This window comes from Pholis gunnellus (genome assembly GCF_910591455.1).
Source record: "Pholis gunnellus genome assembly, chromosome: 24".
Lineage (NCBI taxonomy): Eukaryota > Metazoa > Chordata > Actinopteri > Perciformes > Pholidae > Pholis > Pholis gunnellus.
The window spans coordinates 3,808,996-3,832,172 of NC_136551.1; the positions used below are offsets into that span (position 1 = coordinate 3,808,996).

The following is a 23,177-nucleotide window of genomic DNA, read 5'->3' on the forward strand; positions in this document are numbered from 1 at the left end:
AGTTGAGCGATAATGAAGCAGACATACAGACATACAAAGTATTCAATCAACTCAAACGGCCTTTTAAAACTGCGTTTGAATAGCAAACACAGTGTGCAAACCCTTTTCCTCCGTCGACAGGAAGCATGTCGGCAGCGCTTTCACCCTCAGGTGCTGTAAGTGCAGGTTATTAGTGAAAGTGATACAGCAATATTGTGGTTGGAGTGAGAGGGAGGGGAGGCAATAATAAAAGCAGGCTCTTAAGGCAGATGAGAGAGGCTGGGTGGGGGGGGGGGGGGGGGTCTCGTTGCCTGGGAATCTCTGGCCAGTGTCCATTAACAAAAGAGGAAGGAGTGAAGAATGAAGCCGGAGTTATTAAAGAGCAGAGCAGAGCGGTATGTGCTGACACGGGGTTCGGTGTGGTTGAGGCGATAATGACTTTGTGCGCTTGAGGGACTCGAGGGTGAGGTCGTCCTTCATTAAGTTGCTGGACAATTTACACGCTCGGAGCCGACTGCAGCTCGGGATACGTCCCTCTTGATTCTTTCTGTGGCCTGGTCATTATGTCCCGTGGTACAAAAACGAAAGCCCAGCACGGGTGTAGTCGTCCGGATCCCCGTCGAAAGCCAAATGTGCTGCTTCAGGCCTGACATTAAATCACCACCGACACTGCTTATTTCCGTTCAATCCAGTCGACATTTGAGTAGTTGGTGTCGCCGTGTGGGCTCCAGGTTTCTGAATTCTTGGAAAGATCATGATTAGCGTGGGATGTGATCAACCTCACTCTGGCTTCAGGAGGCACAGGGGTTCTCACACTAAGCAGAGCCACATGCGGACGCAGTAGACATGAGTGCCGCAGAGCTTTGTGTTTTCATTACTCAGATGTGGATTGCAGATTAAGGCGTCTCGGATCTGCAGCGCCGTCCCCTTTGTGGGTTGGATCGCCGCTGGTTCACATCGTCTGCAGTCGGGGAACGCAGGAAATAGCTGGTGCTTTGAGAACGGACGATGCTGCCGCAGATGAAACGCATTCCGTGTCTCCTTGGTTGAAAAAACGCGCGGAGCTTCATTCCAGAGTTATTACACGGCGATCTGTCTTAGTACATTGTCTTGGACTCTGCTCATGATACCCAGCAAATAATTGCTTTCTAAAAAACAGGCGACGAGCATGAAGAGGAACTTCCCGCAGTGACTGCCAAAATATACTCTATTATGTCATCCCGACCCCCCCCCCCCCACACACACACACACACACACACACACACACACACACACACACACACACACACACACACACACACACACACACACACACACACACACACACACACACACACACACACACACACACACACACACACACACACACACACACACACACACACACACACCAGTTGACGTGCAACCAGGAGAACAAGCCTGAGTTCCCACTCGGTTGAGTGGGAGCGAAACTCCAACAATTGTTGACGCCGTCCGTGTAAATCACGTCTGCTTCACTTGATTAGCTAGAAAGGGGGAGGCGGCTTAGAACAGTGGTTGACGTCTCCGCCCCGGAAGCCTCTTTGACCAATCGGGCGAGCGGGGTCACGCAGAGGAACAGGTCTATTATTCTAAGGCCCATTGCCCCTGAATAAAGGGGGTAACTTCTTCGTGAAGTCTTGCTCAGCCTTCTGTATGTGTGACCCCCTGCTGGGTGAGGGTGAGAACAGGGCTTAAGGGAGGGGGGGGGGGGGGGGGGGGGGGGGGGGGGGTGCAGTGTGCCTTGATTAGGGTGTGAAGGTGGCGACCAGCCTGGCAAGCCCTCGGGACACAAGGAGCTCAGGGATTTTCCTCCCTACCCCGTAGCGACCGTGGACAAGGAGGCATCCCCACCCCCACCGAGGTGGAAAGCAGATGGTAGCGGATTAGCATCTGAATGTGGACATGCAGATCCACGGGGGGTCTCCTTGTCCTCCTGCTTCCCAACAGGGGACAGGTGAGCTGAGGGGAAGAAATAAGGCTCGGGGGGGGGAATGTTTGGGCTCACAGGCTACACAGACAAGAAGACAACGATGCTGGTATCAACAGTGAAGCCGCAGCCCAGACGTCTGTACCAGGCCGCTACGGTGCAGAGGTAAAACTCAGCGGACAGGTTTGCAGTTCCTCAGAGGCCGAGACGCTGAACAAGTTTTACTGTACGATCCATAAAACCTACACAAATAACACGGAACACAAACGTTTGTATAAAAGGAAAACCGGGGAAACAGTTGGCGTATGATATAGATGCCAGGATATATGGCATGAAAATCACATTTCTTCTGCTTTTTAAAATGCTAAATGAGAGTAAAACGGTGAAACTATAGCTAGCCAGGTCTGTACGTGACTATAGATGGAGGAAAACCTTGGCCGGTGAGCTCCAGTTCTCCAGTTTATCACCAGCTATTGTCGGCATTAACAAGAGAGACTCGCCTTCCCCCAGAGGCCATTCACAAGCATCTGTTGATGCTCCGGAGTGAAGCCGACGGCTCCCTTTTCGACCAGGATTTACGCTCTTTGATTTAATGAGGTGACCTGAGGCGGTGAAGTCTCCCACCCTGCCTCCACTGAACAGCGCCCCGGGGACGCATTGGCCCCGTCGCGCATGCGCGGCCCACCGACACAACGCGACCGCTCCCTCGGACGCTGCAAGAGGAGGAATGAGAACACGGGGGGGAGATTCGACACGTTCAGTTCATTCTCTGACCCAATCGGGGGAGTCACAGGTGGAAAGGAAAGGAAAGGAAAGGAAAGGAAAGGGAAAAACAAGGGAACCGGATGGAGAATGCTGTTTTCCAGGCCCCCCTGTCTGTATCCCCTTACTACGGAGTGAGCTGGAGCCACACAGAGGGTCTCTACACACTGGTACTCAAAAGGCTCATTCCTTTGAGGGTGCTGGTTTCCATGGCAGGGGTTGCCGTGGTGAGGGGGGCCCTTGGTGGCCCCAAATCGGGGGGCAGTAGGCACACACAGTCGACACTTGAAAACAACACAAGACGGTCCAGATAGGGAGATACTTGTGAATGAGAAGCCCACCGCAGAGCAGCGTTTCTCTGTTTGGTTTATTTTGTATTCTTTCATTTGGAAAATGTATTGATTTACCTCCTTCATCTCTCTTCGTCTTCATCAGCCTGTTACATATCTAAGAGAGGATGTTGGAGCTGCTGGTAAGTCCCTCTTCAGACATTTGCTGAGGCGGTCACAGTAAAAAAAAACCTTTCCTGGAAGCGGGCCAGGAGGTCCACTACACACACTCAGCTGCTGTGTTCCTGCAGTCCAGTTAAAATACAGACTCACAGGAACGTGATGTACCATCGGCGTCCATCTGTTTCTACGCTTCGCACCGGCTCCACAGAGCCGCTGTGTCTTCCCATGAATCTGGGTTTTTTGTTGTTGTTTTTCCATTCATCCACAATACGGCCCCGACAAGCCACACAGGAACAGAGATGGACACACTGACACAGTAAAAGACGTGTTCTGGTTTCATTTAGGAAGCTCCAGGCCTCGAATCCTCGGAGACTTATTTCCATGACATTAGAGGAATTAGCAACGGAGAGGAAAAATGTTCTTAAAAGCATAAAGAAACCTGAGTGTGTATGTTCTAACAATACACGGGCGTCCAACAATGAGGCTCTTTGATTCCCCCCAGCACACTGCGCCCCATGTTTTCGGGCCTGTGCTGCTGGCAGTCCACTGTTTGCAAGAAAGATGGGGAGAACACAATCGAGCCGTTTAGCTTGAACATCTGGAAATCATTAAACGGCGCGGCGCTACATAGCTTAGCCGCCACGCTAGGCTAAGTGGAGGTTCCCCCGGCCCATGCTGGAAGACGCTGGGGCTCATTAATGGTTTCGTCCAGGGTCCGAAAAAAAACCACACAGGCCTCCGAATGTAACTGTGCGTACTTCAATAGTTCTGTCTTTGATGGACTATTCACAAATAGATCTTTAACAGCCTAAAAATCTGGCAAAAACCCGTCAAATTGGCGCTTCCTTTACACCTTTCGACTGGAAGGCCCAACCGAATCCTGCCAAGTCCCGGTGCGCTGCGTTAAAACAGATGCAGGGCCCATCTGGCTGCACATAGAGGCAGCCCACAGCCATAACATTCCCCAGAACATGTCAACAGCCCAGCTGCCTGCATTCTCGTGTCCCAATCAAGGGGCGTGAAACCGCAGACATTAAGTCAAAGCTGCACTATACGATGTCATAGCCCCGCCAAGACGGAGACGCATTAAGCTTCACGCAACAGCTCCGTGTGAACGTCCAGCACATTTTTTTGTCTTCCTTTCTTGGAATGTGCTTTTTGGGCACTGGTGCACACAAACTAAATCTAAATGGATGTGCCGTACTCGAGCCAAGTTCCACCTGTGTGGTAGGCAGCGTTGTGTTCTCCGTCTCTCAGAAATAAAACTTCTTTCCCGGGCCCACGATCGCGCTGACCTCGCGGATTAGCTAACAGGGTTACGCCACAGCGGCGCGGGGGAATATCGTGGATGCCAATATGCGAGGAGAGTTTGCTGGGAATGCCCCCGAATGAGAGTCCTCTCTGTCGAGGGGCATCGCCCGTGAGGAATGAAATGCGACGCCGGCTGTCAGGGTCGGTTTGGGAGACTGGGTGCTAGTCAGCCGTGGATGTGGAGAGAGAGTTACAAGGGGCGGTTAAGAGAGACCGTCCTGTATGTCGAGGAGGTCACGGGATGGATCCGAGCAACAGATAAACAGCGTTTATCCAACTCAATAAACCTCAGCACCTCCACATTAACTTCAAGAACCCCAATAAAGACACGTAGATCTGCATTTTAACAGCTGTTTCAACAACATCTGGACTGCAGATTGTGCTGCGCTTTTGCTTTTTTTAGCCGCTACCAGACAGCTTTCTCTGCTGGCGAGTAGCTACATGTCCGTCTGTCCGCTGTTGTTACAGCAGAGCGGTTCGCCCCAATGTCCCTTTAAGAGACATATCTTCTCTTACAAAGAGCCCTTGAGCAAGACATGGACATCTGGCCTGTTCAGAAGCCTCAGAGAGGTGCACAACTTCATTCATTCTTGGAAAACAAATGGGTGATGTTGGTGCACACATGATGGCAGCACATTCAGTTCCCATTTATCGACGGTTTTATTCCTCTACGCCGCACAAAAAGCACTCAAGCGTGCCAAGAAGCTGCGCGCATGTGTGTGTGTGTCTGCTCCACATGCAGGCCAGTGGGCCGTTTGGTGCCTGATGACGTATGTGAATTAGATTAGGTCTCCTCTCACGGTCCAAGACTTAATCGTGTGCTAAAAGCACAGTTCTGCCAGCTCCAATTAGACACCGGTGGTGCAGGAGGCCTGGGACGGGAGGAGCAGCCGGGGACATCGGGAGTCCTCCAACACCTGTGACACCGCCACTCACCTCCTTCAGGCGATCGCGGCACACGAATCAGGCCCTCGGTCTGGAAACGGATCTCTACTCCAAACATTGTTCCAGCACAATTACTCCCCAGGAGGACGGACGCATGCAGCCGATACGGCGCGTCTTAATTTCAGTGCAGGGCGCAGAGCGGTTCTGTGGTTTCAGGATTTTGACGGCGCACCTAACCAGAATTGACGTTGGGAAATATACTTAACGTTCCTCGTGTGGTGCAGGGAGGCGGATAGGGTTTCCTAGTGGTGGGAAAAGCAAGAAGTGGCTCACACACACACACACACACACATAAATCACATGAACACAGAAGGAGTACAGAGATCTGAGGTTTAATTAAGTCGTGTTTTCATAGCTTATGCGGGTAAACACGCGGACACAACCTGTTGTTTCGTGATTAAGGTCATTTCAATTACTCCATCGGTGATTAGACTCAGCCCAACCTGGCCTGATAGAGAGGTTTGTCCTGACACACACACACACACACACACACACACATCTCGACTGTAATGAACTTTGGCGACCCCCATTTGGCCCGAGCCAAGAAACACATAAGCTACGTTGAAATGGGCGAGGAGTCAATGTTCCCAGTTCATGCCTTGACTGACTGAATTATAAGGTGTGTATGTGGTCATGTGTATATCTTTCTGCCCATTCTTTGCATTGTAGGAGATGTTAATTGACACTCGCAAACCGCCAAGGTTTGCCTTAAATCAATAATCAATACAAGCAACCATCACACTGAAAAGGGAATGTTTATACACCTCCTCGCTGTTACAGGAAACACTTTGGGGGGAAAACCACCTCCTGCACATTTATTGCACGCTGTTATCAAATTAAATCACACTAAACAAGCAAACAGGGTGCATCACGCTTCCATTTGACAGCGTGTCAAGTTACTGAACCTCAAACCTACCTGTTCTCAGGAGGAATCTACCAACACTGCAACGCTCGGCCCCGAATACCAACATCATTATCATTATGTATCGCCCATGTACCTGGGGGTCTTCCGAGACCACAATGTGCAAAAGTACAAAAACCGACGTGCCGTCTCATGCGAGCGTTAATTCCCTTTCATCAAAGGAATGCTCTCACACCCAGACGTGGGGAATCTACGGCCCCCTGCTTCTCCTTCAGCGCGAGGCCGGGGTTGGAACAGATCCATGCGTAATGGAGGTCTGGACATTTCTAGATCACTATCTTTGGCTGAATGTGACAGGCCCATAAAAGACATTACAGCCCATCAGGGGTCCATTACGGCCTGCACACAGGAGGAATCAGGGGACCGCTCACCAAGTGGCTCTCTGCTGTCATGATAGAACTATTGCAATTAATGTAGCTTAACTCAAATAAATACCATACAAGATATTACAATGCATGTGTTATGTAAGCATTCTATACAGCCAATGCAAGTCATGCTGCCTTTTGCTGGTGCAAACTGGCTGTGGGAGACAAGCGGGGCTACTCCCTCATCCACAGGCCGTGGCCGATGGGCAAAGGCGTGAGCCAAAGAGATGGCTATAATGTTAACACGATCTACACCTCCACGCGGTTAAATCAAATGCATTATCCGCTCTCCTGCACTGCAGGGAGTCTCTGGGGGGGGGGGGGGGGGGGGGGGGGGGGGGGGGGGTTTAGCAACGCAGGTTTCAGCACCATACAGGCGTGGACCAGAACAAAAGGCGCAGGCTGCTGCTGCTGCTGCTGCTGCTGCTGCTGCTGCTGCAGCGGCGAGAGGCGCACCAACAACAAACAAACTAAATGAATAAATACAAAAACCCGCAAGTAAAACACGATGGAACACATTTCTGCGCGTGCACTGGGAAGCGACGCGTTAAGTTACATCGCATCCTTTCACATCTCTGAATTCATACATAACTGTACATCTGACCGTGACGCGCGCGCGCACACAACAGCTGAGGATTAGCGGACGGCAGAGCCAACGTTAATAACCACGCAGGGCTTTTCTTTGCAAACTTTTTTTTTTTACAGCTGCCGATGTTGCATTAAAAAAACAAACAGCTGGAACCTGTTAATGCTGAGCAAACACAAAGCCTCGTTCGCCGGTAAATGATAAACAAAGAGCGGCGGCTCTTACCTGGAGGTTCGGGCTGCTGAGCGGCACTGAACACGGAGTGACAATGAGAGCGCCAAGGGGCCCTCTGGTCCCTCCCACCGCACGTTAAGCTACCGTAAATGCAGCAGTGTAGGCGCAACGGGATTGTGCAAGGGGCAACATGCACGAACGGGAAAATCCCCTCCTTGATATTATATTTTAAAAAAACATGTACAACATCTTTTGGAAGTGAACATATGCGACGTCATGCACGCGCACAGAGTTGGCCACAGACGCACACCGGCACAAAGCCGGACTGAACACCCAGCAGGGTTGCAAAGTGAGTGAAATGTCGAGTCATTGTTAGAAAGGGTTATTTTTTTTTAAATTCTGAGCTGCTTTGCTGAGAGGAGGGAAGTGGTGTCCGCAGTGGAGACGAGCGCAGAGCTGGAGGCACAGGGGTGTGGCTGTTGCTAAGGAAACATGGGAAAGGAGGAGAGGGGGGGTGGGGGGGGGAGAGAGAGGGGAAGGGGAGATGATGGATGGGAGGAAGATGCATCAGTGAGCAGTAGCTGCACTTCTGTCTTTTACAGGCGCATGCAGCAAACCCACGAGGGCGCAAACGCATGGTGACAGAACGTATAGTCACGGTGTATCCACTCAAAGACGCCGGCATTGTATCTATAAAACGAGGAGAGATGCACGAGGTCGCGTTCAACAGTCTGCTTGTCATGTACCGTGTCTGTCCGTGCATTTGCTGCCACCTACTGGTGGAAAGAAGACAATGCACAGGGGACGCTGTTGCTGACTGACACGTTTTTATTCAATTCGGTGCTATTTACAACATTTCATCCCTAAGCCCTTCAATCACATGCTCTTAAGATTAATAAATAATAGCTACGAGACACAAGCAGTGATCCTGAGTTTACCAGGTTTTTGTCAACCTCTAAATTATCAAATTGAACTTCCATCACTTCCGGCTCACGATGGAGCGGCCGATGAGCTCTTTCATGATCTCATTGGTGCCGCCGTAGATGGGCTGAACACGGGAATCCACAAACGCCCTGCAAGAGACGGACTTCAGCAACTTGTGGATGGACCGGAACGCAAACAATGCGGGTGTGATCGGGACACGTGACACTTACTTGGCGATGGGGTATTCCCACATGTAGCCCCAGCCTCCGTGGAGCTGCAGGCACTGCGTGGCCACCTTGTTCTGGAGGTCAGAAGCCCTGGAGAGAAGCCCAGGCGGACATTAGCAAATGGCATCAACATGGCCTGGGTGAATGCAAAAAGCACATCCTCACCAGTACTTGGCCATGGAGGCCGTGGCCGTGTCCAGGCGTTTCTCAGCGTGGAGCTGGAGGCAGTTGTCTATGAAGGCTCGGCCCACGCAGATCTCCGTCTTCAGCTCGGCCAGCTTGTGTTGCACGGTCTGAGGGAGCCCAATTAGACGCAGTGAAGAAACAATCAGATTCTACAGCAAGCACATAATCGTCCGTTATACAGACCTGAAGATGTGCGATGGTCTTGCCGAAAGCCTTCCTCTGCATCACGTAGCTCCTGGTTTCCTCAAACATGAACTCGCAGCTCGCTATGGCCATGCCGGCAATCGCCAGACGCTCCTTCGCCAACAAAACGAGAAGGAGATTTACCATCAAACTAACCGAACCCGAAACAATTGATAGAGGCAACTCAAAGGACAACTATCATTGGAGTTCTTTGACACTGAGAAGATCCTAAAAACGTGAAGATTCTCAGGCGAGTTCTCTTCACCTGAGGCAGTTCGTTCATCAGGTAGTAGAAGCCCTTGTTGGGCTCCCCCAGGATGGCGTCAGCTGGGAGCCGCACATCCTCAAAGAACAGTTCAGCCGTGTCCTGCGAAAGACGGAGTAGAAAGAAACAGTGAGGCGACAGCATCGTCGTGTCCTGACATTTAGCTTTAGAGGTGGAAGAACGACGGAGGCCGCCGAGCTCCGGTACCTGAGCCTTCAGGCCGATCTTCTCCAACTTGCGCCCCTTCTGGAAGCCCTTCGCGCCGTCCTCCACCAGGAACAGGCTGATGCCGTGTGCCGCCGACTTGGCCTCGCGGTCCGTCACGGCCACGACCACCACCAGGTCGGACATCCACCCGTTTGAGATGAACACCTGGAGGGGTGAAGACGGAACGGAGCTCAAGGTGGTGCCGAGATGCGGTCAAATGACTTCCTTTTGTGACTCGTTTACCTTGTTGCCGTTGAGGATCCAGTCGCTGCCGTCCCGCTTGGCGTACGTCCTCACACCTTGAAGGTCACTGAAAAGATAAAAGATGCAGAGTCGTCAAAGATGCAGAGTCGTCAGAGCTACGCGACGTCGGTGCTTTGCACGCCCACGTTTGGGACTTTTGGCTTGAATGCCCGACCTGCCGGCTCCTGGCTCCGTCATGGCGATAGCGCTGATGCATTTCCCAGCAGTCATCTCGGGGATGAAGCGTTCGATCTGCTCCTTGCTACCGTATTTGGAGACGTAGGGCATGATGATGTCGGAGTGCAGGGCGAAGCCCGGGCCTGAGCAGTTGGAGTACGATCTGCAGGAGAGAAACAAAGTTAAAAAAACACAAAAGTGTTACATGTCAGATATGAATGATTTTTTTTGTATTTTTTAGTACAACTCACTGCTCCTCCCACGTGACGGCCACAGAAAACAGGTCTGCGCCGATGCCGCCGTGCTCCGCCGGTATCATTACTCCCAGCATGCCTTGCTCTCCAGCCTTCTCCCACACCTCCCTGCTCACCTGACCGGCCTTCTCCCACCTGGGTCGAGGACAAAAAAAGAAAGACTGTGCTGAAATAGTTTTAATACACTTTGGATCGACGTCGCAGCAAGAGATGTTGACAGTGACTTCAAACGTTCTTCAGCCTACTCATCGTGGTACGGAATCACTTCCTCTTGATAGAAACGCCGCACGCTTCGTCTGAAGATGTCGTGGTCCTCGTTGAAGATGCGGCGGGTCCCAATGTCCATCAGGGTCGCGGCGCTGGAGGTCTCAGGGCGGGTCGGGGGGCCGGGCTGCCCAGGCTCCTGGGCCTGACTGTAGAGCATTTGGAAGAATTAGAGGAATTCAACCAATCACGCCAGCGAGCCGCTGATTCGGCAACCCGAGCCAAACTAAATTCACTTTGGTAAAGCAGCAAGGGATTATGGGAAGATGCTACGATTAGCATGAGAGTAGGGATGAAACTAAGGATCATTATTTTCTCTATTAGTCATGAAATGTACAAAAAAAACAGAACATGATTAAAAAAACTAATTATAAAATCATATATAATTTGTAATGTCTTGTTTTGGAAACAACAATGCTTAAAAAAACATTTAAACGATGAATTGACTTATAAAATAGATTAAACAGATACATTTGTGATGAATCGACTAGTCTACATGAGATTACACGCAATTGTTTGTTTTATGCACTTGCACAAGAATAATAAACATATTTAATTTTTCTAAATAAAATATCGCAATGTGTTTGCTGAACTACTTCAACTTTAAAACACACTTCACTTCCACCTATTGATATGAATGTATACATTAAAGCTGCCTATAAGGCTACGTAGACAAGAAGTGGGTCAAAGGTCGCCTAGAACTAACTACTTCTACAGAGGACTTACCTGTATGTCGATTACACATCGATTAAAGATGAACCAACAGTGTGTTCGACTATTGTCCGTCTATTTGAGCCATTATTGAAACCTAAGAAGTTATAATTGGATATGAAATACGTCACCTGGCAGCCACAGAGTACCCCCGTCCTCGTCCGGAGACATTTCTCAGCCCCCAAAGACAAATGTTGCTCACTCTCTTAGTAAACATCGTGAGAGAAAGCAGAGACAGAAACCGCAGAGAACTAACTGTAACTGTGCGCAAAATCACACTTGAAAGACAGCGTTCAGCGTAAATATCTGAGTGAGAACCACCAACGAAGAAGCCATCACACTTGAGAGACAGCGTTCAGCGTAAATATCTAGGTGAGAACCACCAACGAAGAAGCCACACTCTGTAGTCCGTCACTGGCTCCTGGACTACAACAGTACGGGTTAGCTGTTAACGTCTGCTCTGTGTAGAGAAGTAAAACGTTTTTTTCGTGTTGTTAAAGTGTGTCGATACTAACTATCATTTGTGTGCAACTTAAAATGTGACTTTGAAGCTTGTTTTTCGTACTCCAGGAGGAAGGTTTTGTCCGTGAAAACCGCAGCAGAGTGACACCTCTCTGTTTCCTCCTCTCCTAAACCTCTCACGCTCATTGGTCGGAACAACACTGTAGCGGAAATTACAAAACACTCGCAGCATTACAATTAATAACTCATTTCTACAGAAAATAAAGCGTGCACAATGAGTATCACTCGTTGCATATGCATATTAAACACGTGCATCCTGCGGCTGCTACGTTTGTGTAAAATAAAAATAAAAATCTTTACATTTTTGGTGCGGAAATCATTTAGTATTTTATGAAATAGCAATCTAAAAGAGTCGAAAATATTTAAACAGTATATAAAAAAAGAAAACTGCTCATGTGTTTTGTAATACAAGTCTGCCTGTTTCCTCGTTAGACCACAAGGGGGCAGGCTCTCTCAAGGTGTGCACAGACGCTGCCGGTCCCAGTCTTATGTGACACAGCTACGTTATAGTTACACTGCGGGAGAACAAGTATGTTTCCTCAGTGAGTCCTTGTTCTGTGTGCTTCAGGAGGATGCTTAAAAATAGATATAAGTAAGACCAAGCCTGCAGAGCTGGCTGGTTTTATAAGATGCTCTTCCTCATAACTAACTTCATATCAAGTTAATGAAAGTTTATTATCTGAAGAAATGTTTTTATTATTGTATTCGTGTAATATATCATTTAAAATGTCATTTTATGGTCAAATGATGTTGTCCTATGTGTCAAGAAGATGTGACTGACAGATAGATAATAGGGTGATATATGACTTTATATAAAAAGAAGTGATAACATCAATAAAACTACCGCTAGGGACAAAGACCAATAACCCCCCCCCTGGCTCATGGACTATGTTGGCCTATAATAAAGCACATCTACAACTGCTTGTTGGCAATGAAAGCTCAGGAATCAACCCAGGTGGGATGTACGTTGGAAAAGTTTATTCTGAAATGAACAGAGTGACAATAAATAAAACTTTTCGGGGAGGTGGGGAGACGTTTGGCGGCCTGTCCACGACCATTCTCCAGCACCTTTGGCATTGCTGGGACCAGTGATGGCGTGACTGAATGAGGGTGGCGGTGGGAAGGGAGGGATCTACCCCCACTTGATGAGCGGTCATCCCTTCTCCCCCGTTCCTCACCCCATGCTGGTGAGTGGAGACGCGCCCCCGGGAAGGAGTATAGAGGCCAAGTGATGGTGGTATACGATGGAGAGGTAATATGACCCGAGCGAGGAGGGTTTGAGACGAAATGGAAAGAAAAACAAAAATAAACAACAAGATGGGTTTGCTTCAACATCCCTTGCACATAGTCCTTGTCTTTCCTTGGTTGGTCTTTGATGTAGTGTAGATGTCCTGAACACCATTGGGCTGTCTGTAGGTGAGCTACAGTTTCTTCAGCACTCCTACTGTCGGCCTCTTACACAGACAGGATGTGCTTGACGAAAGCTGGAGAGAGACAAACCCGTGTTTACAAATCTTGAGCATCATTTATGAAGTTATGATAGAAATAGACAAGGCATGCTGGGAAATCAAAGCTCACCCTCGTAGTGCAGGCTGCCGTTCTCGTCCTCCTGGCCCGCCATGAGGGATTCAATCTCGGGCTCGGTCATCTTCTCTCCTGTGGGGGGGGCGCAATAAAGTGATCCATGTCAGCGACACGTTCTCCATTTCACCCACACGGCGTGCTCCCCACCCTGCGCTCGCTCAGCACACTCTATTTGCGTGCTTTCTATATTTGGCGAACTTCGAGAGACTCACCGAGGGTGGCCAGCACGATGCGCAGCTCGGCGCCCATGATTGTGCCGTTGCCCTCCTTGTCGAAGACGCGCAGGCCCTCAATGTAGTCGTCGACCGTGCCCTTTGGCAGGGCGTCGACCTCCTTCAGCATGGGGAGGAAGGCCTCGAAGTTGACCCTCTTGTTGGCCAAGTCTGTTGAAGCAAAGGGGGGGGGGGGGGGACACCGTAAACCACCACGGACCAATCGTCTGTGTGCTCAGACTGCTTCCTGTCACTGGCTCTCTTCTTGCCCTGCTATCATGCTATGTTTCAGCATTTACCTCCGCCTCATCTTTCATATCTTTTAAGCTTTTGCCTGCGATTGCCTACATTCGGCAGGCAATGTCAACGTGGGGGTTTTCTCACCGTCAGCGGTCGGGTTGCCCAGAATGGCGTTGACCGCCTTGTTGGTGGGGTTCTGGCCCAGAGCGCGCATGATGTCGGCCACCTGGCTGTAAGCCACCTGGCTGTCACCGACTCTGTCGAAGAGGCCGAATGACTCCTTGAATTCTGCCCGGGAGAGTGAGGAGAGAACTTTTTTGAGCATGGTACAAAAAAACAAACATTTTTCAAGGCTGTTTGGACATTGATAAAGAATAGTAATAAAACATATCTGATCCATCATCTTTGGATCGTCTATTCTTAATTTGAAAGGCTTCTCGGAGGATCAAGGGCTATAGAAGCCACATACTTCCGCCATTGTTCCCGGATAGCTGAGGCGACAGCTGAGACCAAGGAAGGCTGGTATGAATCCTGCCAGGACACCGTAGTCAAAGTGACCCTTTAGACAGATTAATGCTCTGAACAGCAGCGGGAGGAACAGCTGTACCTTCCACCCCCCCCCCCCCCCCCCTCCGCACACACACACACACACACACACACCCCCCCCCCCCCACACATTTCTGCCCCCTCTCCATTCCTGCCTCCGCTCGCATTTAGGGAGCAAACTGATACGCCCTGCCCGAGTCACCCCGGCCATATAGAGGCATGGCGAGTTAAACGTGAGAACGCTGACTACGTCGTAACCAACACCTGGTCTCGCGTGGGACCGCATGTATTCCACTGTAGTATAAATGTACCGGAATGTGCACAGGCAGCGCTTTCATCTTTTTTTGGGGGGGTGCCTAGATAGAATAGAAGATGCTCCCCCTCCTTCCACCAAACACAGAGTAATGTCTGTGGACACGTATACGTCTTTCGGCACTGAACAAAAGGGTTTTAGGGGATCACGGTTTGGATTCATTTTGTAACGGGACACCGCCGGGCCTGCACCTCAAACCTTGACTTGGTAATTAACGCCTCTGCTGCGTAAAGGCCACAAGACAAGGACAGGTCGGCTCAGAATAGACATATCTCAAATTCTCCTCGACAACTGGACACGTCCCGACGCAGGACGTGTCCTACGGAGGTCTGCGGCGGGACCCGTTCTCCATCACTACTTCCTCCTTTTTAGGAGTTAATTTAGAGGTTTGAGTAAGAAAGCCTGCAGCTACTTGGGAGTTTGACTGGAAGACAACTTGGAGGGACATAATAATCCCCCCGTAAATGTCAAAAAAACGATGGCGAGAGAGTTGGAATTCTCACAACCTATTTCCAGCATGCCAAGTTATTTGTAAGGGAGTGAGATGGATCCTCCCCGTTTCTTCACTTACCCTCAATCTGGTCCGGGGAGAACTCTTCTGCCTGTTACGTGGAAATACACAAAAAAGGCACATTTACGAATACACACACACACACACACGCACACACACACAAACACACACACACAGAGAAATGAATAAATACACAATGCTTTATGAGTTTAGAAGTTGCAAAGCTAAAATCCAGTTCATGTGAGATTTCCTAACAACGCTAAATGTCCGAATTTATTGCTGTAAACGGTCCAAAATGGCACCAAATACATTTGATGGATGCTTCCTTGCATTTAGGTATAAGCGTAATAGAAATGTGGATGTATTTCAGGGCGGTGGTCCTGGGCCGAGAGGAGCAAATCTTGGAACTTGTATCATAATTTATATATTTCACAGCGGCCTCGATTTCTCCTCCCTATCACGAGTTCAGTGATAATCAAGTCACTCAAGTCCCAATTTTTGATCTCGGTATCCAAACCCATGCCACAAAGAGTTGTTCCTAGCACAGAAAAAGGAAAAAAAGTAACTCCATCGCCATCCGCCCCCACCCACAAGGTCCGAAAAACACAATCATGTACACACCATTTTGGAGAGATGGAGCTGGAGGAGCGGAAAGAAAGAAGAAGCGAAGCCGGAGTCCCAAGACAGAGTGGTCCTGAGCCATTGTCAAAGCCCCCTCTTATTTATCCCGGGCCCGTGACGTCACATGTGCCAATAGGGCGGATCGGATGACACGCTGGAACATCTTTAACTTTCTTAGGGCAAACGGAAAGGAGAGCTGCGCTGCCCCCCGTGCAGTGGGAGTAGGCCTTTAGAAGGGGACAGGGGTATTTATAGAAGGCCAAACAACCGCGTCAAGACTCCCGTGTCTTGTGTCTCAGGATTTTCTTTTTTTAACGTGTTAAATTCTTTGAAATAAAACTTCTATTTAGTTCAAATGTACATTTTCTTTTTTTTTTTTGGGAGGGAGATGCACAGTTGCCCCGCGAAAAAAGCAGCAAAGTCAGAAAGCTAGCGGCCCACCTCGGAAGGGGCTCCTCGCCCCGGAGAGCTCGCTTACAAGGTGGTATTTTTAACCGGCGAGCGTGCGTGCTCCTCCTCTTATGGTTAAATAACAGCAGGGCGAAAAAAAAAAAAAAAACGATTGAAAAGCTGAACTGAACTTCGTGTACTTTCAGAATTCTACTGCACGAGCTTTACGGACATTTAACGCTTCCTTCAACACTCTGAAATCAGAGGATCAATGCATCAGATTAGCTCCAACATGGTGTGTAATGAACAGAGACATCCCAAAGGTAATGCTTTTTTGAGCACTATAATGCATTGGGGGGGGGGATTGAGGCGGTAAAAATGATAATAGGTGAAGTTACCCTGAAGTAAAGACAGGATTGCACTATCGGTGGAGGTTAAAAGACCCGAGCACAGAGTCTGAACCAGAGCTCTCCATGGTGCTGAGGGCCACATTAAAAGGAATGCATTATTAATGCAGAAGATGCATAAAACACTACTTTAGTAGATGCCATTAAACAAAATTCACAGGGGGAAAGCTGTGATGGGTTTCATTTGAAAACAGTCCCATGCATAATTGTCATACTTACTCTGATGGGACCAAATAAAAGGGTTCCGTGAAGAACTTTCCTCCTTAATTCACTTCACAGCATTTGTTTTTTGGGACTTAATCCTAAATCGAGCTCCATCCTCCTCCGGTGACTAAAACACCCGAGTCTGTTCCCAAACGGACATATTGTGCGTTTTGGAATCGGACGTGAGATTTATGCTCGGCTTTGTGGTCATAAATGTGGGGCTTCTTCTTGACAGGTTTTCAGAATATTTGATAAAACTGCAAAAAAACACAGTGCACAGACTCACATGCCGATAAACTTTCACCGCGTTCAAAGTTAAACACCGAGATGCAGCGCGTGTCCCATCCCACACCGGCCTCTAATGAACACTGCATATTCAGTATGTCTCCTTTTTATTAATAAGCTCATTAAAACCCGTAGAAATGCTAGTGCTAATGCTAATAGACATGGAGACAGCACAATGATTGAGGACTGTGCTTGATCCACTAACTGCATGAAGTCCTGCAGCTGAAGAACAGAAGGAAAAGACCCGTCCAGGCCCCCCCACGCCCCCCTTTGGACAGATGAGCTCTATTTTTACTCCCAATTCCTGGCGGAGGTGCTCGGTTTCTGAAAATGAACGCATCTCGAGACTCCCTGGTAGCCCCGCCCCCCTCCCCCACCTCCTCTCTGAGACCCCGGCTGGCGTACAGAAGCACGGACATGGGGGGGCTTAAAAAGAGCGGCGGCATTGTGTCGTCGCTTGGGTTTCTGGAGGGTTAACGTGAGCCTTATTTGGGGAAAAAAAAGAGACCAGACCGGCTGAGCCAAGCAGCACACAAAGGAAGGGACACTGTGCTATGCGGCTTCTTCTCCGAGCTGCTCACAGGGAGAGAGAGCATGCGTTATCTCAGGGTTTTAGTTCTTTACTTATTGAGTCAGGGGCAGATTCAGAGGCGAGTGTGGTTCATTTGCCAGGCGGAGGTCAAACATTAATAATTCACAAGTCGCGGACTCGCCGCCGCTGCCCCCCTGTGGCGCGTCCCTGCTGCTGCACGATCGCATCAAAACAAAGAGCAAGAAGTAGTGAAATGCACGAGAGGACGACAGCTGTAAAAAGACACATGGTTTATTGCTCAGACAGTGCAAAGGACAGGCAACAGTTTACACTCTGGGGTTGATCCCTTAACACATGGCACAGCTTGGACTGCATTATATTTAGTGCGTTGTTACTAGCTTTGCTGTTGACTCTGAAAAAGAAAACCAAAAACAAACTAAAGCAATCCATTTCCTTCAACATATTCAAGCTCACAGATTAGCAAATATACAGTTGCTGAGTGTTAGCTAAACACCATTTAGTTTGAACACGATATTTTGGGATGTTTTGTTGTTTTATTTACGTTTTTTTTTTGACAGCCAGAAAACTAGTTTCCTTCCTTTTTGCTGAAACCTTCAAAAGAAATCACAATCTGAGCAACAGCCACAGAATTTAATTATTTTATACACAAAAGAGGAACGAAAAACCGAGGCAAGCTCTCACCTTTGACATTTTTTTTTTTTGAGACAATTATGTAGTTGAGATGCGAGTATAGGATAAATCCCGTTAATAACATGTAAAGTTCCCGGTAGAGTAGAGCAGGAAAAAACATGGCACAATGTCGATTGTTGTGAATGTGGTGCTTTCATGCATGAGTGTGACAGAGAGCAAAAGTGTGGGTCTTCTCCTTGTTATATTTTCCCACAGTGTGGAGTGGGGGGCGGGGCGGGGGGCGGGGGGGGGCGGGGGGACAGGGGCGGGGCGACTACCTGTGGAGGAAACCTTTACACCTCAAAGGCCGGGAACCTGGCTTTCATTGGCTGCAGGATGTCAGCCAAGAAGTAGATGGTGCCCGCCATGCCTGCAAACAGGAAGTGACGCGGTGAGTTTCACAGCTTCAGTGACAAGAGACACGATACGACACAGTGCTATCGCCACCAACACACAACATATATATACCGGTTTAGCTTCCTTTTTGATGCAAACTGTGAATAATGCAGGGAAGTCGTTGTTTTGTCTGTTTCCTACGACATATACATTCAGTTGGTGTCGATTTTAACTTCAATTTTTACCTTCAAAAAGTGAGAAGGGAGTGTCTGGTGTTCGGCATCCATGTTTGCCGTAGTTCATGCACCAGTCTGCAAACTGGAGAGAGAGAGAGAGAGAGGGAGACAGACAGAGAGAGAGAGAGGCGGTGTCACATTCCCATTCTACCACAATAGTGAACTGCAGCTGAACCGTCAACAACTGCTTAAAAAACAGTGAAATCCTGGCGAATGCGCTCGAGGTATCGGGTTACGACCACAATGTCAGTCGGGTGCACGGGGTAGCGCGCGGCGGAGCCTCGGCAAGACCTCGGAAGAGTCTTATTTGCATCCTCCGTGAACAGATTCATGCTAATGGTGGCACACACACACACATACATACGTGGGGACTCGTGCCACCTGGAGCTCATCCAAAGAGCGCTCGCTAGCAGACCCCCCCCCCTCTTGATCACTCAAAAGGCTGCAGCCTGTGTGTGAACGATGTCTACTGATCCCATGATGACGTGTGTGTGTGTGTGTGTCCCCTCCCCCCCGTGCTCTCACCATGCAGGCTCTGTAAAGATGCTTGGGGTCCTGCGTTAACCGGTAGAGGGCCAGGAAGGTGTAGGCGTTGCCCGCCGCACCGTGACACAGGCCGTATCCCTTCTTCAGCAGGCCGCAGTGCCACACCACCTCTCCACACTGCAGGGCGTCCTCCAGGTACTGGGGCACTCCGAAGGCCTGGGACGAGGGAGAGAGAGAGGAAAGGGAAATTAGCTTTTTTTTTTTATGGCCAAAAATGGCGTAAAAATGGAAACATTATTCTCTCCCCGAGTGTTTACCCTGTATGCCTGCAGGAGCATGTACACCACCCCTGGGGAGCCGTGGCACCAGTGCACCAGCAGGTCCCGGTCGTCCCCGATACAGGGAGGGTAGTTTCCCGTGGGGAACTTGAGGCGGCAGACGTGGTCGACGCTGGGCTTCACCAGCCTGTGAACGTACTCCTCCACGCAGACGAAGCCCGGCTGTGAGAGAGAGAGAGGGGGGGGGAGAGAGACCAGACCGCGTTTACACAGGATGGAGAAGTAACAGGTAGATCGAATTAGTTCGTGTGTAAAAATTGCTCCACAAACTGGACACAGGAGGCCCGTCGTACCTGCATGAGGTAGTAGTAGATGCCGGCCAGGCCGTGGGCGGCGCCGACGTACTGCTCCTGGTACCACTCGTACATCAGGGGGCTGTGGTTCTGGACCCTGAACTTCCTGCTGAGGTGCTCGCCTGACACCAGCACGGACTCGCTGATCTGAGGGGGGAAGCAGCGTTCAGGTCAATTTCCTCTTATTCTGTCGTTACTGCATAAGATCTTTGCATGCAGGCGATGAGTCAGCCGGTCCTGGATGTAAAAAGTCCTTCCGACACGGTGCATGGAAGTGTGATGTCGCCGTCCTTCCTACCTGCTGGATGTACTGCAGTGGGATCCTGTCCTGCCCCAGCTGCTGGTTGACGAAGACGAGGGCGTAGAGGAAACCCATCCGCCCGTAAAGCAGCTCATCGGGCAGCCCGCCGGCACCTTTCACCACGTTCTGGTGAAACTGCAGCAGTCTGTGGGGGGGGGGGTAGGGTAGCAGAGGACACACAGAGCTCGTGAATCTGTCCGCCGGCCGCCTGTCACGACCCACTATTGCACCAATGAACCATCCATGATGACCTGTAACTGTGTGCGATTGATAATGAAACCATCCTACCTTTTGGCAGTTAATTTAACAGGATCGGGAGCCATATTCACCCATTGTGATTGGAGTAATGCTCCAGGTTCGTCCAATCAAAGTGGTCACAGATAAAACAGTCTGGCCAATCACAAGCATTTAGTTTAAGCAGCATGTTCCCAAACACGGTCGCAGCTACGCACGAGCGCAAAAACAAGACCTATTGTTCTCCAACTGCAGACACTGGTGCAACAAACGTTAAATATTTGATGGGTAAACCTTATTTTATACATGTTCATATTAAGCAGAGCCAAGTGCTTCAAATCGTTCCTGAACGTCACACACAGTTTTGACCCGGATCACTTAATCATCAGCCTGTAATACGGAACATAAACAAATTAACAAAAGTATGAAATGAAATATGCGACAATCTCGACCAGGCTAATAAAACGCATTCTCGACTGACCTGTTGATGCACTCGTCGGTCTCTTGCACCCTCTGCAGGCGATGGTAGACCACAGCGGCTACAGCCAGGGGCCCCGCGTCCCCGCACAGGAAGGTGACGTCGTGGCGCCGGGTCAAACACTTCAGGCTGCGGTTGACGTACTCCAGAGCTCTCTGGAGCAAGGAGTCGTCCCTGAACACGTTGTGGAGGTGCAGGTAGAGCAGAGCAATGCCTGTGGACAGACACACACACACACACCGCACATGTTGTTGCCGTCGACTTTGAGCGCAAACCAGAACTGTTTCCTGTTTTAAACTAACTAATACTGTGACTTTATAAAGTCTAAGTAGAGCTGAAGCAATGAGTAGATTAACCAGAAATGTAAGTATTTTGACTCTCTATTTTCTGGATTTATTGGCCGTCTATTATCATAAACTAAATATTAAAATAGAAAAAAAATAAATAAATCACAAAATGAGTAGGAATAACACAGTTAAAGCAGTAAGCTTTAAACCGGATGGGAAAGTGTTTCAGATGCCTCATTGAATCCCTGTTTTAAAATGTTGAGTACGACCCTTAATTTGTAAAAAATAATCATCATTTGTGAAGGAAAATTTAAGCATCAACATTTTTTTTTTTAAAGTACAGAACAAACATAAAAAAGGCATTAAAAAAATAAATAAAAAGCGTGCAGTATTGAGCATCCCAACCACGCGTGACCTCTGGGTCAGTCACGTGATCACATCGCGCGGGCCCTATGACGTCACTCGCGTGTGCTCTTGTGTGTGTAACGGTGTCATCATCATCATTTTCACCTGCCCAGCCGGTGTAAGTGGTGCAATCTCTCGCGTCGGCGGACTTGAGGCCGTTCTCCATGACAGCTAGAAGCTCGCTGATCTTGCTGCTCAGCCGTTGGGCGAACTCTGCTGTGAGCTGGAGGACCAGAGACAATAAAAAACCGTTAAATTGTGAGGGTTACCGTTACACGAATCACGTGCAAAACACATTATATATATATTTATGTATATATGTGTGTGTATTACCTTTCCCTGGCAGTCAAACAGCGCCTGTGTGGACGCGGGGTTGCCATCGTAGTCATGATACGGATTCCTCCACGCTCTTGTGTCCATTTTCAAAAGCTTTGTCACTGGCTGCTAAATATCTGGGCCAGAAAAAAGAAAATCTGCCAAGAGATGAGGCAATGTGAGGCGCAGCGGACACGAAGACGCGAGCGTAATTGATGTAAAAGGCTAAAAATAGTGCGCTATTGGTTCTTTATAACGGATTATGAAGCCACATAACGCGCTAAGCCTCTCATTCAGCGTACATACACCCACATACGCATAAAATGATGACAGCTTAGCTCGCTGCAGCTGCTAGCTCGCCTAGCTAAAACCGCTAATGCTAACGGCTAGCATTTGACCGAGCAGCTAGTCTCGCAATAGCGTCATACAAAGCAGTACACATTTGGAAATAATTAAATGCTATTTAAAGTCAAAGATTACGATGGAACCGTACAGGTCAAACAATGATGGGGAAACGTTACCTCTGCTAGTCTCGCACTGTTGATGCTAAATCTTCCTCGTCGTTATATTTTCCTCAGGGCGATAGTGGCGTTAGCCTGCTCTCTACTGCCACCTGTCGTTCCGGCGGTATTACTACAGTTCCCCCCAAAAATTTATTATTTGCTATGGTAGTGGACAAAAATGGACCATCAACCACCCCCACCAGACTGAAATGGGTAAACAAAGTACTCAGAATTAATACATTTTTATATCTAATATTTGTACTCTTTTATTCTTATTGTATATACTGTGGATTTGATATTTGCATTTGTTATTTAATATTATTACTCTGTTATGTTATTTACCTGCACCATTAATGCTGCTGTAGCGAAAAATGTCCCCTTACGTGATTAATAAAGTAACTATCCATCTATCCATCTTAATGAAGAGATGTTCGAGAGAGAGTTTGTTGACATGTGCAGCTGGGCATACATTTAAACATTTCACCCAAAGCTTTTCATTCTGGGTTAACACCCCGACTAACGCCATAAACCCAAGAAAAGATATTGCTGCGTTAGAGCTGTGTTTACTGCTTTCAAGAACAGTTGCGGCCTTTTCGCATACCTGTAATGCAATCTTTCAAGTGCTGTTAAGCTGTGTTGCCATCATGTAAATGATAACAACGGAGTCAGAGACGGATATGAAGAGGAGTACTCTGATCAAAGGTTGAGCTGGAGTGACCCCTTCGACCGAATCCTTGACAACATCAAACAGGGATCTATGCCCATATGTACACCTATAATAGGACTGCTTGACATGGGAGTTTTATATGCAAACAGATTAGAG

The 23,177-nt window shown here is 48.8% G+C and overlaps 3 protein-coding genes across 3 annotated transcripts; all 3 read right to left on the minus strand.

Annotated features, from left to right (window-relative positions):
• Positions 1-8,260: 8,260 nt before the first annotated feature.
• Positions 8,261-11,413, minus strand: acadl (acyl-CoA dehydrogenase long chain). Its single transcript, XM_079185873.1, has 11 exons — positions 11,217-11,413; positions 10,356-10,523; positions 10,108-10,245; positions 9,855-10,019; positions 9,680-9,746; positions 9,437-9,601; positions 9,230-9,331; positions 8,965-9,078; positions 8,761-8,888; positions 8,599-8,685; positions 8,261-8,517 (listed from the first exon to the last, which is right to left on the minus strand). Exons 1-11 carry the CDS (start codon positions 11,300-11,302, stop codon positions 8,424-8,426), a joined length of 1,314 nt encoding a protein of 437 aa, XP_079041999.1. The 5' UTR covers positions 11,303-11,413; the 3' UTR covers positions 8,261-8,423.
• Positions 11,414-12,563: 1,150 nt separating this feature from the next.
• On the minus strand, positions 12,564-15,753 carry mylz3 (myosin, light polypeptide 3, skeletal muscle). Its single transcript, XM_079185502.1, has 6 exons — positions 15,635-15,753; positions 15,074-15,104; positions 13,788-13,931; positions 13,404-13,574; positions 13,186-13,263; positions 12,564-13,091 (listed from the first exon to the last, which is right to left on the minus strand). The coding sequence occupies exons 1-6, from the start codon at positions 15,635-15,637 to the stop codon at positions 13,063-13,065; spliced, it is 456 nt and encodes a 151-aa protein (XP_079041628.1). The 5' UTR covers positions 15,638-15,753; the 3' UTR covers positions 12,564-13,062.
• A 1,974-nt stretch (positions 15,754-17,727) lies between these two features.
• On the minus strand, positions 17,728-22,425 carry lancl1 (LanC antibiotic synthetase component C-like 1 (bacterial)). Its single transcript, XM_079185930.1, has 10 exons — positions 22,373-22,425; positions 21,870-22,009; positions 21,642-21,759; positions 20,848-21,058; positions 20,130-20,277; positions 19,832-19,978; positions 19,518-19,700; positions 19,240-19,416; positions 18,724-18,796; positions 17,728-18,512 (listed from the first exon to the last, which is right to left on the minus strand). The coding sequence occupies exons 2-10, from the start codon at positions 21,954-21,956 to the stop codon at positions 18,436-18,438; spliced, it is 1,221 nt and encodes a 406-aa protein (XP_079042056.1). The 5' UTR covers positions 21,957-22,009; positions 22,373-22,425; the 3' UTR covers positions 17,728-18,435.
• Positions 22,426-23,177: the final 752 nt, after the last annotated feature.